Below are 16707 nucleotides of genomic sequence, written 5' to 3' on the forward strand. Positions count from 1 at the left end.
AATTTTTGACCGAGGTATCTAATCCAATCGGACCAGATTGATGGAGGGATAGAAGGGAATCGACCCTGCCATCTGTTAAACTCGTTCTTCATCAAACTCATTGCACATGCAATCTAACGGTCCATAATTACAGATGCTGCTTCCCCTTGCAAGACCCACCGCCAGACGTTTTCTCCACGAGCTTTCTCCGCCCGGAACTTCTCCTTCCGCAAAGCGAAACTTTTATCTCAGTTCTTTACAGAATTATTGGAAACTTACTAAATTTGAACATAAGATTTGCACCTAATTTATTAGAAACCTACCAAATTTGGGCACGAGATTTTCTCGCCATAAACGATCTTCCAGCGTTTAGAGAGAGAAGGTCTCGCGCCCAAATTCGGTAGGTTTCCAATGAAAACTCGCGTACAATTCCAATAAGAATTGTTTTCGGATCTGTCGCAAACCCTAAATCTCCGTCTATTTCGTGCGCGCGGGGCCTTGACGAGCTTCGAATGCCGTTATCTGTGTCGAATCTGATCGTTCCTCACGTCGTCCGTGACACGGTAAGCGTCGTTAATCCTCCCATATTTCGAAAGGCTCTGAGTTTCTGGGTTTTAGGGTTTGAATTTGATGCAAAAAGGTAGATTCCTTTGGAACTTAGGGAGGAATGTTTGTCTCCTGTGGCATTTGCGAGCTACATTTTCTTTTGGAGAGCGTTCAGATGCCGAATGTGTCTTAATTTAGGGTTATTGGGCTCCTTTACGGTGTAAAGATGCGTCATTTTGAGTGCAAACTGCTAAGGGAACGACGTTTGGTTTGGTCGTAGATTACCAACTACATTATGAGTTTGAGCTCTTTTGTTATGATGTGGACAGTAGTTTTCTTTTTCTTTTTCTTTTTTTTAATGGGTTGGAGTTGTTAATCCTTTTATTTGGATGAGATTTAACATTCTATTGATTGGTTCAGGGTGGCATTGATGGAATTTCTAGAAAATGGAGATATTGGCCATTGTGTTTTCTTAAAATGATTTTATTTTTGTTCTAATAGGGAAGACTGATCTAACTTTTATTTTTTGAAACTTTGTCATTATGTATGTTATGCTGCAATCTTGGTTTTCTTTGTTTAGCAAAGTTTACTTTCTAAGTAAAATGCGGGAATATGAGATTTCTGAAGACAGATGGCTTCTTGGTGGTCTTCTTCGGGATGTTCTGAAGGATATGAAGATCTTTTTTAGTGTAAGAGGGATTTAATGTAAGAGGAAAAGAGGATAGGACTCTTTTTGATGATTCAGAAGGTTCTGACAATGGATGTTTATGCTAAGTAAAGTTGGTGCTCTTTGTTCAGCACATTAAAAAATATAAGATCATGAAGACTGTGATATGTTTGTTGTAGGCAGATTTCTGCAGGTTGTTGAAAAAAAAATTGAAGATTATGTAAAAGATTAAAAATAATTGAACATTATGTAAAAGATTGCTGGATGAAGGTCTGTATTTTGCTGGAAGATGGAAGGAGGATTCTAATTTGCTGACATATTAGTTGCAGGGTTATGGTGGTTATGGATTCAGAAAATTTAGAAGATGTCATTGATCTTGAGAGCGGCACAAGTAGGACAAGCAGTCAACAAGAAGGATCTGACAACAGTTTTAGTAGTGGGAATGCAAAAAGTTTGTCAATTAGATTCCGGAGTGGCCTTGGTGGATTGATGATGGGTGAAGAAGCTGTTAACTCGGGTAATGTTTTCTCCTGTTCTATTGATGGTTGTTATGAGAATGAAGAAATTTTAGCAAAAGAAAGGTTTGACAGAGAGGAAAATGTGGGCCCTTTTAAGAAGACAGCAGAAACTAATAGACCAAGAAAGAAGGCTTCCGTAAGGCCTCCAAAACCACCCCGGCCTCCCAAGTCTATGTCGCTGAATGCTTTTGACCAGAAGCTAGTACATGAGATATCTGAGCTTGCCATGTTGAGGCAGGCAAGAATTGAACGGACGAAGATGTTAAAGAAGAAGAACACCAAGGCAGCATCTTCAAACACTAACTTGTGTGCCATGGTTATCACCATTCTCTTCTTCCTCATCATTATATGGAAAGGTATATCTCTGATTTTGATATGCATGATTGTTAGTTTTTCTTTGCACTTCCATCCTTCATACGAATCTGAGCTATTAAGTAGCATATTGGAGAGGCCAGATGAAAACTACTTAATCATGTTCGATTTTGTGAAATATGCATTTTATTAAAATAAAATCTTTTTATTTTAATATTTTTTTCCAAAAGAAAACTATAGATTTGAATATTTATGGTATCTTGAATGTTGACAAGTTTGCAGCCTAAGAATTTTTTTATGCGAGACTTCTCTTGTCATTCATTTGCATATGCAGTTGCATTCTTGTTTTTCACAAAATAAGAACTTCCTTGGAGTTGGGAGAGTATTATATAATGGTAATATGCTTTGGATATTTTAGTTGTCCTGTCCACAAGGGCATTGAAGTAGGATGTTAAGGGACTTGTGTCCAATTGGAAGGCAAGAGAGTCTAGTTATTATTTAAATTAATATTTTTGACTGCTTTATCTGAAGACAGCCCCTTTTGTATGGTATTGATCTCTAGACCTGGCAAACGAGCTGGGTAACCCGTACCCGCCCGCGGGTCGCACGGGTTGTGGGTAACAGGTCGTGGGTCAAATTACCCACATTTAAATGGGTGGCAAAAAATACTACCCGCACCCGCACCCGCCCATGGGTAAATGGGTATACTCGTGGGTTATCCGTTAGTTCTTCTTTAATCTCTACCCTCTTTACCCTAAAAAAAAAAAAAAAATATAAGCCAAGGTCTTGTACACATATGCAAAAGCTCCAGTTTAATCCAAATACTACACTTTAGTTAGACTAATGAAAGAAACAAAATCAATAATAAAGATCTTGAGCATTTTCTAATCAAGGTCTTGTATATTGCTCCATGTCCTTCCTCAGCCTATCCAAGCTCTCCTTGTTTGCGGTGATTTGCGAGAGATCAAGGAGCTAGGGTTTGAGAGAGTGGTTGTTACTTGTTAGGATGAATAGCAGGTTTTGAGAGTGTGAGGAGAGGGCGATTGCAACGATGGAGAGGGCAAGGAGGATGACGGCTCTTTGCGAGAGATTGTGAAGAAGTTAGGGTTTGATAAAGAAAAAAGAAAGTGAGAGTGAGAGGTTGCGAGCCAACCGTGAGATTGAGAGAGAGAGAGAAGCTCGGGTTTGGTTTGAGAAAAATATGGACAATAGGTAAAGACTAAAGTGAATGAGTGTGCAATAAATATAAAATTCTTTATTAAATAAATGGGTGACCCATGGGAACCCATGGGTTGACCCGGCCCATATGCGGGTTAGCGGGTGGTGGGTCAAATTATCCGTATTTAATGGGTCTTAATTTTTTTTACCCCTACCCAACCCATTGTGGGTAGGTACAGATTAACCCGTTAGTAACGGGTCATTTTGCCAGGTCTATTGATCTCTCCCATTTCTTATCATGCTTGTATCTATACATTCACATGGACCTTAACAGGGATCCACCTTTTTGGGTGATCAGGCATTGCTGAAGGGCTTTTTGGTATTTTTCTTGTTGGCTGTAGTTCTAAATTCTCTCAGACCACAATAACCTATAGATGGAATGATGGATTTTGGTTGCAACTAAAAATTCAATATTTTTATGAATTTTTCTGGATGCTTTCATATTATTTGTTGGTCACATCCTTTCATGAAATTGTGGTGGATCCCAACTGGGATTTCTGATATCCTTGAAGATTCTAAACTTCTTTGTAATGTATGTTGTTCAAGATCCCTTTTTTTTTTTTTTTGTGAGTGTGTGTGGGTGTTTTGGTGATATTTCTTCTTGTTTTCTCCATGATGGAACCTTTATTCGAGAGAATTAATTAAGGAAAAAAGGTTTAAGAAGAAGAGTTATTCACTGGTCATTATGTTTTCAAAAAAGGACATAAGACACCGTAGTTCTACTTCCATTGTTTGGGATAAAATGTTGAAACTTTTTCTTTTCTTCTGACAAGTGATGATTTCACTTAAAACCATAAAAATTTCACCTTATAAATAAAGGATCAATTTTTGTACTTTCTTCCTCAATTTTAAGAATGTTTGCCACGAGCAATCACTTCTGACATAAAAATCAGCATATCTTATTTTTCAGTTGGACTCATGTCTCTGACATTAATAATCAATATAAAACATTGATGCAATAGCAAATTCCTTTTGGTTTATGTTGGTCCTTTCTATGTTATTTGCAGTTTAGTTCGGTATACATAGGTCTAGGTTTGTGCCTGGGTTGGTTTTTTTGTTTTACAATAAAGACCGTAGCCTAGATAATCTTTTATCATATCCTATATGTAATTTGTGGTTTTGAAATTAGTGCATCCATTTTAGAGTTCAGGAAAGCACCCATGGATTGCTATCATATTTTATTGTTCTGTCATATCTTCTTCCTGAAAAAAGAAGAAGAAAACTCTCTGCAATTCTTGTTGATCATATGCCAATTATTAGATATCCTGTTGGAAAAAGCTGCATGAGCATCAAGGAAAGCACCCGTTCTCATCAGGGAAGCTTCATAGTTTATAATGGAAACTTCATGAGCAAAAAACCCTCGATAGTCTTTAAGCTATATGTGCTGTGAAAATGCATGAAGTTCGCATAAATTGTTATTGATACTTAATGTGCAATGTTGTAGATTGCAAGCTATCCATTGAGATATCCTTTTGGAAAGAAATCTACCAGAACATGGAAATCATGTTAGTTTTTCTTGTAAACACGATGTCATCAGCCAGCTTCAGCAAATGTATGATGGCTGGTGTACAAGGGATCTGGATGAGAATTTAAAATTCCATGCTATTTTTTCTCCTAAATTTTAGCTCCACATTTTAACTGGGTTTTCCCGAGCAAGTCCAGCTTTCAGCTTTCATGATCCTTCCCGATCATCTTTATTTGTTTGGATAGGATCATTCTCAGTTTAGTTTCAGCAGAGCTTCTTAAGTGGATTTTTTGGTTCACCAGATTAGCTTCTTTAAATGTGCTACATATTTTTCTTTGATTAATTGTACTTCAGTGTCACCATACCAATCCGCTAATCCTTCTCATTCAGAAAAATCAATCTGCTATGGGATGATTAGGATATTATGATTGATGAGACATTAAATACACATGCCACTACTGTAAGAATGGAGACACCATACATTTAGAAGAAAAAAAAACATTTTACTGGTAAATTAAAGATAATGCAGCCCGTTAAAACAAGAAAATCTTGCACTTGCATCTTACTAGTTCTATTATGTCTTATTTCTTTTTCTCCTTTCCATCCAGTGCCGCTGTGAGTCCATGCAATGATATTTATTTTTCTCAGCATCAACATTCTGCTGTTAAATACTGGAGATTGAGCATTTGTTTGTTTGTCTCCTCATTTTGTTCTACTTGCAGCATTATAGAACAAGTACATTGGCTGGATGTCTATGGAGTAGGCAGATGTGTAGTTTGAGGAGGATTTGGGAGAGTGTAAAGGATCAATGTCTCCATGTCCAAGGTACCATGTTCCGGCAAAATGTACTCAATGCCCTTTTTTTCCTTTCTTTTGTAGCAACTTATGTTTGGAAGGTTGTGCCTCGGATCTGTTTATTGATACATTAAGAGCCTTGCCCATAGAGCTAGAAGCAATTCTCCTGAAGATTATTTCAAGTACACAACCATGAGCTTCCCGTCTAGGAACTCGAAGGACCTAACTTTCCCCAAATGTTTTTTGACATATTTGAACTTCTTGTCTCCCTTGTTTTGTGTTTTGACTTCTCTCTCATCGTTGATGCAATGCAAAGCTTTTGTCTTTGGCTGAAAGATTGCCAACTTTAAGAACAAGATTTCCTACCAAAATTATGGTGGAAGACTTGAAGAAAGAATGCAGTTTTTTTTTCCCCCCGAATGGAAAGATAGGGAATCAACCCATCAATTCATTGAGAGAACGAATCAAAAGCAATACAAGAACACTGAACTAAAAGCAATACAAGGAAAAATGGAGTGTAAAGACATATTTGTGACAAAAAATTGCATGTGAAGGAAAATGTAGCAAGCTCATCTTGATGGTGATAGAATGGGAAAAAGATTGTTCTCTCTAGAAGTACATAAAAAGGTAAGCACCAGTAAATGCACAGTAATTGTCCATGAGTAAGATGCTGACCTTAATAGGAAGACAAAGAAGCTAAACTGTATGACTAGAGGACCAACTGGGAAAAATACTGGTAAGGATTAATATCTTGACACTGGAAGTATACATAGCAAAAAAATGTGAAATAACATCGTAAATCGGGTAGATGGAGTATTTGGCTGAATTTGATGGGCAACACTTGCAAGAGGTTTCTATTTGGCTTGCTTTGATGTGGTTAATGCACCCCATCTTTGTAAGCTATGGAAGTGTGGGTATCGGGAAAGGAATAAGGGGAATACAGAACAGAGGGTTGTCTTGGGCTTCTGATGTTGTATAAAGAACCGAGTTGATGGTGCAAACTGACAGATGAAGAAAGGAGAGGATGTAAGATCCTTGAAAGGAAGAGAAGTATGGTCGGTGCTTACGAGAAAGGGGTATTCTTGTTTAGAAGAAGGTTGTTCGAACTGATCAATGTCATGATTAGTGGTGCAAGTTTATTGTGTCAATTTCTAGTGCATCTGTGATAACCCGGCCCGATGGGCCAAAAGCCTACTAAGCCCATAAAAAAAAAAGAAAAAAGAAAAATATATATTTATATAATAATAACAATAATAATAATAATAAAATATAATAAATAATAATAATAATAATACACATGAAAGGAAGTTTCTCTCATTTCTCTTTAAAATCTTTCTCTCTTTAAAATTGGACTCTTTCTCTCTCTATTTTCTCTCTCTAAAAATTTTTCTCTCTTTAAGAAGCCCTATGAATCCCCTATTAGGCCATCTTCTCCACTCCTAGGGATGTATGACATTAAATCGGTTTAGAGCCGAAGAGAGAGATTTATTGGACTGATCATCAAATCAGTCATTTTCTTATATTATGTAATTTTATTAAATATATGAAATAAAATTTATTGATGATTTAATATTTTAAATAGGATTGTCCGATTCTTTTAAGGAAGATTAAAAGGTCTAGGACGATCGAGGTAAGTGGATTTTATGCTCCTTATTTATTTTTAAATGATCATATTTTTATGCAAAGAATTACTATTGATAAAATCATAATTTTTCATAAAATAAGGATCGGCATATGTGATATGAAAAAATATATTTTATTATGAGCATTGATTTCATGAATATGTCTTATGAAAATAGCATGATTATGAAGCATGAATTTCATTATTTTTTCATTTATATATATATATGTATGCTTTAAGAAAAAGATATAATGATTTCAAAGGCTCTCAGATGGCTATGAATGAATCCCTTCGGGAAGGTCGATATCCGGAGCTAGCATCCACACGAAATATGGCCCTACCAGCGGGTATAAAGTTGGCACATAAATTAAGAACTCTGTCGATTAAGAAACATGGTCCTGTCATGGGTATAATAGTAACCTTAGTACGAATATCTGTGAGCAATGTTTTAAAACATGACATGAATACATGATGAAAATAATTTACGATTCATAATTGTGAAATATACATGATTTATGCATGCATGATGAGCTCATAACTTGTTTTATTATATGCTTTATGAAATATTTATTTTTACAATAATTATTATTTACTAAATGATGCATTATCATAGAAAACTTATGCTTGATCCGGTAAGGAAGCGGAAGTCTACTTACTGAGCTGGTGTAGCTCATATTCTTTTTTGGTTTTCTTTTTCATGTACAGAGAAATAAAGCTAGGACTGATGGAAAGGGAATCCAGGCTTGGGGATCAGCAAAGCAAGCTTGAAAATTTTGCACTAGAAATTCAGTTTATGTTTATGGATTGTAGTCATTATGAATTTTAAGACTTGGATTATTTCATCTTTGGATTTAGATGCTCTGAACCAGTTTTGGTTTAATTAAATATGTGAATTGAACTTCATTATTATATTTATTTATGATACACCTGTTATTATATTTAAGAAGATGAATTTTGGCTTCGTGTTATCGTGGGTCCATCCCTCGATAGTATGGTCGTGTTATGTCCCGAATTTGGGACGTGATATTTTATGGTATTAGAGCAATAGGTTTAATCAAGGATAGAACTTAAAACATAACAGTGGGTAGTTAGGTTACGCATAGTTAGATTCTGACTTAAATTATTAACTATACTGCAACTCTGTTATAAAATAATGTAATAATGTTGGTATTTGAATAGGAAGCGATGAGCGATAGGGAGGGCGAGACCTTGGCAAATATGGCTGCTAGGACAAGATGAGCAAGAGGAGCAAGATTGACGTCGCGGGAAGCTGCCAATCAACTAGTTGAGCGGGCTCTTGACGCACCGGCCACTCAGGCGGACATTGCTGGTGTATGTCAAGTGGTGGCTCAGCTTATCCAGCAGCAGGTACAGACTGCTCCTCGACCGACATTATCTATGGAGTCATACTACGAGAGATTCAGAAGGCTCAACCCACCTCTATTTGAGGGTGGATCTGATCCTATGGCTGCAGAGACATGGATTCGAGAGATGGAAAAGATGTTTGATGCCCTGCAATATCCTGAGAATGTGAAGGTCCGATTAGTCGTTCCTATATTAAAAGGGAATGTCGAGTTTTGGTGGACTGCAATAAAAGCTGCCTATGAAAATAATGATGATCAACTCACTTGGGAAGAATTCAAAGAGATATTTTATGATCAGTACTTCCCGGGGTCAATGAGATTGATAAAAGAAAATGAGTTTCTAGTTTTAAAGCAAAAGGATGATATGACGGTGTTAGAATGTGCTAACAAATTTAATGAGCTAGGCCGCTTCTGCCCCCAGCTTATGGAGTTCGAAAGGAGTAAAGCTAACTGATTCGAACAAGGTCTAAGATATGGAATTCGATCCCGTCTGTCTTCTCATATTTTCAATAACTACAAGGACGTACTGGAGCGAGCTTTAAAAGTGGAGTCTGAATTGAAAAGAGCAGATCTAGAAAGAGGAGATAAGAAGAGATCGAGATCAGTAGGAAATCTAAAGGATCAGCAGAAAAATTTCAAAAATAATAACTCTGATAAGAAGAAAGAATCTTTATCCTGCTCCTACTGTGAAAAAAATCACAATGGACTTTGTCTCAAGAGGATAGGAGCATGCTTCTTATGTGGTGAGAAAGGACATATGGCTCGTGATTGTCCAAATAAGAAAAGAGATGACTCTAGACCTAACAAACCAGTTGATCAAAAACAGAAAGGAAATGCACGAGTGTTTACTTTAAACCAGCAGGAGGCCAATGCAAATGATCAAGTGGTGACAGGTATTATCCCAGTCAATTCTATTCATGCTCGTGTGTTATTCGATTCTGACTCTTCACACTCTTTTATATCTCTCAAGTTTGCTACTTCTTTGAATTGTGTGCCTGAAAAACTAAATGAACCATTATATGTTAGCACACCTTTTAAAAATATTATTGTTGCTAACATTATTTTTAAGAATTGCATAATCCAAATAGAAGAAAAAGAATTAGCAGCAGATTTGATTCAGCTAAATATATATGATTTTGACGTTATTCTTGGGATGAACTGGTTATCTTCGTACTATGCACATATTGATTGTTTTGAAAAAAGAGTGGTATTTCAAATTCTGGATGAACCGCAATTCTTCTTTCAAGGCGAAGTTCATAATACGGAACCCAAACAATCTTTGGGTATTATCTCAATCATGAATGCAAGAAAACCTTTAAGGAAAGGATGCAAAGCATTTTTGGCCTATGTAGTAGACGTCGAGAAGGAAAAAATAAAGTTGGATGATATCCCAATTGTCAAAAAATTTTTTGATATTTTTTCAGATGAACTACCTGGACTGCCCTCAGAGCGTGAGGTTGAATTTAAAATTGATATCACCCCAGGAACCGGACCTATTTCAAAACCTCCTTATCGGATGGCTCCCGTAGAATTACGAGAATTAAAGGATCAACTGTAAGAACTTTTGAATAAAAAATTGTCCGACCAAGTACATCACCTTGGGGAGCTCCTGTGTTATTTGTGAAAAAGAAAGATGGGAGCATGCATTTATGCATTGACTATCGGAAGTTGAACAAGGTAACCATAAAGAATAAATATCCTCTTCCTCGAATAGATGACTTATTTGATCAACTTCAGGGTGCACAAGTTTTCTCTAAAATTGACTTACGATCATGCTATCATCAACTAAGAATTAGAGATGAAGATGTACCTAAGACTGCATTTAGAACCAGGTATGACCATTATGAATTTTTAGTAATGCCTTTTGGACTAACCAATGCACCGGCTGCTTTTATGGATATGATGAACAAGATTTTGAAGCCGTATCTGGATCAATTCGTTGTTGTTTTTATTGATGATATCTTAGTTTATTCTAAAAATATAGAGGAACATGAGAGACATTTGAGGATCGTATTTCAGACCTTGAGAAAAGAGAAGCTTTTCGCCAAGCTTAACAAGTGTGAGTTCTAGTTGGATAGTGTTGTCTTTCTCGGCCATGTAATATCTAAGGAAGGAATCTCAGTCGATCCAAAGAAGATAGAAGTCGTGGTGAATTGGCCTCGTCCGACTAATGTGACGGAAGTTAGAAGCTTCTTAGGCTTGGCTGGTTATTATAGAAGATTCATCGAGGGATTTTCTCAAATTGTAATTCCTCTAACCCGCTTAACTCAGAAATGAATAAAATTTGAATGGAGCAGTGAATGTGAGCAGAGTTTTCAAGATCTGAAGCAACGATTGATATCTGCCCCAGTTCTTACTTTACCATCTAATAAAGGAGGATTTGTCATTTATAGTGATGCTTTCAAGAAGGGATTAGGTTGTGTGTTGATGCAGAACGATAAGGTCATAGCTTATGCTTCTCGACAACTAAAAGCTTATGAGCAGAATTATCCGACACATGATTTGGAGTTAGCAGCTATTATTTTTGCTTTAAAGATTTGGCGATACTATTTATATGGAGAATCATGTGAAATATTTACTGATCATAAAAGCTTGAAATACTTATTTACTCAAAAAGAGCTGAACATGAGGCAAAGAAGGTGGCTTAAACTATTAAAAGATTATGATCTAAATATTAAATATCACCCTGGAAAAGCCAATGTGGTGGCAGATGCACTTAGTAGGAAGTCTTCAGTGAATGTGATGACTCTGCTATCCTTTCAGCAACAAATTCTGAGGGATCTTGAAGATCTACAAATTGAAGTGACTTATACTGATGTTAAGAATGTGTTAGCAAATTTAATGGTACAACCAGCATTGATTGAATAGATAAAAGCGGCCCAACAAAGTGATATTCATTTATGTCAGTTTAAGAAGGACATAGAGAAAGGGCTACGAACTGAGTTTAGGCTACATACAGATGAAACTCTTTATTTTGGGAACAGATTATGTATACCAGGAGATCCTGAACTAAAAAAGAAAATTTTAGAAGAAGCCCATAAATCCTGTTTTTCCTTTCATCCCGGTAGTACAAAGATGTATAGAGATTTAAAACAACTCTTCTGATGGAATGGAATGAAGCAAGAGATAGCTCGGTTTGTATCTCAATGCTTGGTATGCCAGCAAGTGAAAGCCGAACATCAAAGATCTGCTGGTTTGTTAAGACCATTAAAGATACCAGAATGGAAATGGGAGCATATCACGATGGATTTCGTTACTGGACTTCCAAGGACAACAAGAAAAAATGATGCAGTGTGGGTGATTGTTGATCGGCTTACTAAATCAGCTCACTTTCTATCTTTTCGAGTTGGCACTCCATTTGATAAGTTAGCCCAGATGTATATTGATGGAATTATACGTCTGCACGGTGTTCCAATAAGTATTGTGTCTGATCGAGATCCACGATTCGTATCTAGATTTTGAAAAAATTTTCAAGATGCTTTGGGGACAGAGTTGAGGCTTAGTACTGCATTTCATCCTCAGACTGATGGCCAATCTGAAAGGACAATTCAAACTCTTGAGGACATGTTAAGAGCTTGTGCTTTTGATTTCGGAGGACATTGGGATAATCATGTGATATTGATTGAATTTGCATATAACAACAGTTTTCATTCTAGTATCCGGATGGTACCCTATGAAGTCCTTTATGGAAGAAAGTGTAGATCCCCTCTGTATTGGGATGAAGTAGGTGAAAAGAAATTAATAGGTCCCGAGTTAGTTCAAGATGCTAGAGACAAAATTTATCTAATCAAGAGAAGACTCAAGGCAGCACAGGATAGACAGAAGAGTTGGGCAGATAGAAAAAGAAGAGAATTAGAATTTCAGATCGGTGATCATGTTTTTCTAAAAGTATCACCTACTAAGGGTGTCATGAGGTTTGGAAGACATGGCAAGTTGAGTCTGCGATATATTGGACCTTTTAAAATTTTAAATCGAGTAGGAGATGTTGCTTACGAACTAGCCTTACCACTAGATTTATCCAAAGTGCACAATATCTTTCACGTTTCACTATTGAGAAAGTTTGTACCTAATCCAAATAGTGTGATAAAGTATGAGCCATTGCAAGTTCATGAAGATCTAACCTATGAAGAATTTTTCTTCCGAATTATTGATCGAAAAGAACAAGTTCTAAGACGGCGTATCATTCTGTATGTAAAGATTCATTGGGGTAATCATGAAGAGAGAGAGGCCACATGGGAGCTTGAAGATGATATGAAGATGAGATATCCACACTTATTTAAAAATGAAGGTATGTTAAATTTCGAGGATGAAATTTTTTTTTAAGGGGGGTAGAATGTGATAACCCGGCCCGATGGGCCAAAAGCCCACTAAGCCCATAAAAAAAAGAAAAATATATATTTATATAATAATAATAATAATATATAATAAATAATAATAATAATACACATGAAAGGAAGTTTCTCTCATCCCTCTCTAAAGTCTTTCTCTCTCTAGAATTGAACTCTTTCTCTCTCTAAAAATTTTTCTCTCTCTAAGAAGCCCTATGAATTCCCTATTAGGCCATCTTCTCCACTCCTAGAGACCTATGACCTTAAATCGATTTAAAGCCGAAGGGAGAGATTTATTGGACTGATCATCAAATCGATCATTTCCTTATATTATGTAATTTTATTAAATATATGAAATAAAATTTATTGATGATTTAATATTTTAAATAGGACTGTCCGATTCTTTTAAGGAAGATTAAAAGGTCCAGGATGATCGAGGTAAGTGAATTTTATGCTCCTTATTTATTTTTAAATGATCATATTTTTATGCAAAGAATTGCTATTGATAAAATCATAATTTTTCATAAAATAAGGATCGGCATATGTGATATGAAAAAGCAGGGGCTGCTGAAGGGCAAGGCCACCGAAGCCCTTACCTTAGGCCCCCGCCCCCAGGAGGCCCCCCGCTCCCGAGTCCCACCTCCGCCTCCACGCTCCACCTCGGCAAGGTCTCCCCGGCCCGGCAAGGCAAGACTCCATCACGGCTCCATGCCTCCACCCTGCCCCACCTCCACGGCTCCATGCATCCACCCCACCTCCATGGGCCACGGCTCCAGCTGCTCCATGCCTCCACCGTGCCCTGCCTCCACGGCTCCACGCATCCACCTCGCGGTCCCCACCTCCACCGGCCACGGCTCCAGCCGCTCCATGGCTGACGGCTCCGGGCTCCTCCACCTCCACCACTCCACGCTCCACCCCTGCTACCTCCCCCTCACCCTCCCTGGCTCCCTCCACGGCTCCGCCCCCAGGCAGCCCCGGTGCCCCGCTCGGCCCGTGCGGTCGACCGCCGGCTTGTCACCGGTGGCGAGGAAGACGTCTCCGCGAGCGGCGCAATGGTGGACGGGAGTCACGGGACGGTAGGTCTTTTTATTTTTTTTTGTTTTTCGAAGAACCTCCGCCGGCCCCTCCCCCCGCTCAGCGCATCGGGCCGTTGGAGATGATTTTTTTCGTTTCCCGAAAGCCGGAAGGCACCGTCGGCCACCGACGCTGCGCGTCAAACTCTTCCAAGGATGAAGGACCGAAGGCCCCTGCCCCCGGTCCTAGAACTGGAAGACCGGTTTCTTTTTTTTTTTTCATTTTTCGGAAGGCCCCTGCCCCAGGTGGCCAGGTTCCCCCTTCCCGCTCGGTCCGCGAGTGAGAAGATGAATGGCGCCGCTCACCGGAGGCCCTGAGCGATCGCCGACAGCTGATCGGCCGGCAGGGGTGGCTAAAGGGCAAGGCCATCGAAGCCCTTGCCTTAGGCCCCCACCCCCAGGAGGCATCCCGCTCCTGAGTCCCGAGTCCCACCTCCGCCTCCACCTCTATGCTCCACCCCGGCAAGGTCTCCCCGGCCCGGTAAGGCAAGACTCCACCACGGCTCCATGCCTCCACCCCGCCCCACCTCCACAGCTCCATGCATCCACCCCATCTCCATGGGCCATGGCTCCAGCCGCTCCATGCCTCCACCCTGCCCTGCCTCCATGGCTCCACACATCCACCCCACAGTCCCCGCCTCCACCGGCCACGGCTCCAGCCGCTCCATGGCTGACGGCTCCGAGCTTTTCCACCTCCACCACTCCACGCTCCACCCCTGCTACCTCCCCCTCACCCTCCCTGGCTCCCTCCACGGCTCCGCCCCTAGGCAGCCCCGGTGCCCTGCTCGGCCCACGCAGTCCGCCGCCGGCCGGTCACCGATGGCGAGGAAGACGTCTCTGCGAGCGGTACAACAGTGGATGGGAGTCACGGGACTGTAGGTCTTTTTATTTTTTTTTTAATTTTTCGGAGAGCCCCTGCTCCCCCCCCGCTCGGCGCGTCAGGCCGTCGGAGATGATTTTTTTTCATTTCCCAAAAGCCGAAAGGCACCGTCGGCCACCGACGCCGTGCGTCAAACTCTTCCAAGGACGAAGGACCGAAGGCCCCTGCCCCTGGTCCTGGAACTGGAAGATCGGTTTCTTTTTTTTTTTCATTTTTCGGAAGGCCCCTGCCCCAGGTGGCCAGGTTCCCCCTTCCCGCTCGGTCCGCGAGTGAGAAGATGAATGGCGTTGCTCACCGGAGGTCTTGAGCGGTCGCTGACGGCCGATCGACCGGTCACAGTCATCAATGGCAAGGAGCAGTGGAAGATGAAAGGTCTGTGGTGTCGGTCGGTTTTTTTTTTTTTCAGAGATCAGGGACACGTGGCAGATCATAAAAGGTTATGTTCGCGGTAGTGTAGGAAAAAATGAAAAAAATAATTTTTAGCTTTAGGCCTCCAAATGTGTTGAGCCGTCCCTGCCGGTCGGTCACAGTCACCGGTGGCAAGGAGTAGTGGAAGACGAAAGGTCTGTGGTGTCGGTTGGTTTTTTTTTTTTTCAGAGACCAAGGACACGTGGCAGATCATAAAAGATTATGTTCACAGTAGCATAGGAAAAAATAAAAAAAATAATTTTTAGCTTTAGGCCTCCAAATGTGTTGAGCCGTTCCTGTGAAAAAGCATGTTTTATTATGAGCATTGATTTCATGAATATGTCTTATGAAAATAACATGATTATGAAGCATGAATTTTATTGTTTTTCCATCTATATATATATGTATGCTTTAAGAAAAAGATATAATTATTTCAAAGGCTCTCAGATGGCTATGAATGAATCCCTTCGGGAAGGTCGACATCCGGAGCTAACATCCATACGAAACATGGCCCTGCCAGTGGGTATAAAGTTGGCACATGAATTAAGAACTCTGTCGATTAAGAAACATGGCCCTGTCACGGGTATAATAATGACCTTAGCACGAATATCTGTGAGCAATGTTTTGAAACATGACATGAATACATGATGAAAATGATTTACGATTCATAATTATGAAATATACATGATTTATGCATGCATGATGAGCTTATAACTTGTTTTATTATATGCTCTATGAAATATTTATTTTTATAATAATTGTTATTTGCTAAATGATGCATTATCATAGAAAACTTATGCTTGATCCGGTAAGGAAGCGGAAGTCTACTTATTGAGCTGGTGTAGCTCATATTCTTTTTTGGTTTTCTTTTTCATGTACAGAGAAATAAGGCTAGGACCGATGGAAAGGGAATCCAGGCTTGGGGATCAGCAAAGCAAGCTTGAAAATTTTGCACTAGGAATTCAGTTTATGTTTACAGATTGTAGTCATTATGAATTTTAAGACTTGGATTATTTCATCTTTGGATTTAGATGCTCTGAACCAGTTTTGGTTTAATTAAATATGTGAATTGAATTTTATTATTACATTTATTTATGATACACCTGTTATTATATTTAAGAAGATGAATTTTGGCTTCGTATTATCGTGGATCCATCCCTCGGTAGTATGGCCGTATTATGTTTCAAATTTGGGGCGTGACAGCATCTGATATAAAGCAAAATGAAATTAGTTTTCAAGTCTTAACATTTGATCTAAGATACGTTCATCTACCCCACCCCCACCCCACAAAAAAAAAAATGCCAAGACATTACCAGCTTAGTTTTGAAGAAAAAAGCCAGCATATATCTCTGTGGTCCGTCAAAGTTGGTCCATTTGGTAAAGTGGGGATTGGCTCCTGGTGATTTAGGTTCCTCTCTTGCCTTCACAATAATTCATGATCTCAAAAAATTTTTATAGGCCTTGTCCATCCTCTTCTATGAAAAAAAATAAAAAAGAGGAAAGAACGAAAAAAATATGAGGTTATAGGAGAAA

The 16707-nt window shown here is 39.2% G+C and overlaps 1 protein-coding gene and 1 pseudogene across 3 annotated transcripts; both read left to right on the forward strand.

The window, feature by feature from the left end:
• The first annotated feature begins 168 nt into the window (after positions 1-168).
• On the forward strand, positions 169-16195 carry LOC105039961 (uncharacterized). 3 transcript variants are annotated; one of them, XR_012137807.1, is made up of 4 exons: positions 169-542; positions 1522-2066; positions 5428-5530; positions 16056-16195. XR_012137807.1 is itself a non-coding variant. In XM_010916300.4 (3 exons), the coding sequence occupies exons 2-3, from the start codon at positions 1526-1528 to the stop codon at positions 5433-5435; spliced, it is 549 nt and encodes a 182-aa protein (XP_010914602.1). In that variant the 5' UTR covers positions 170-542; positions 1522-1525; the 3' UTR covers positions 5436-5833. The 3 variants fall into 3 exon arrangements, 1 of the variants encoding a protein (XP_010914602.1); XR_012137808.1 differs by lacking the exon at positions 16056-16195 and adding an exon at positions 13204-13222; XM_010916300.4 differs by lacking the exon at positions 16056-16195 and having other exon boundaries at positions 170-542; positions 5428-5833.
• LOC140854866 (uncharacterized) lies at positions 8357-9484 on the forward strand (annotated as a pseudogene).
• Positions 16196-16707: the final 512 nt, after the last annotated feature.

This window comes from Elaeis guineensis, chromosome 1 (assembly GCF_000442705.2).
Source record: "Elaeis guineensis isolate ETL-2024a chromosome 1, EG11, whole genome shotgun sequence".
Taxonomy (NCBI): Eukaryota; Viridiplantae; Streptophyta; class Magnoliopsida; order Arecales; family Arecaceae; genus Elaeis; species Elaeis guineensis.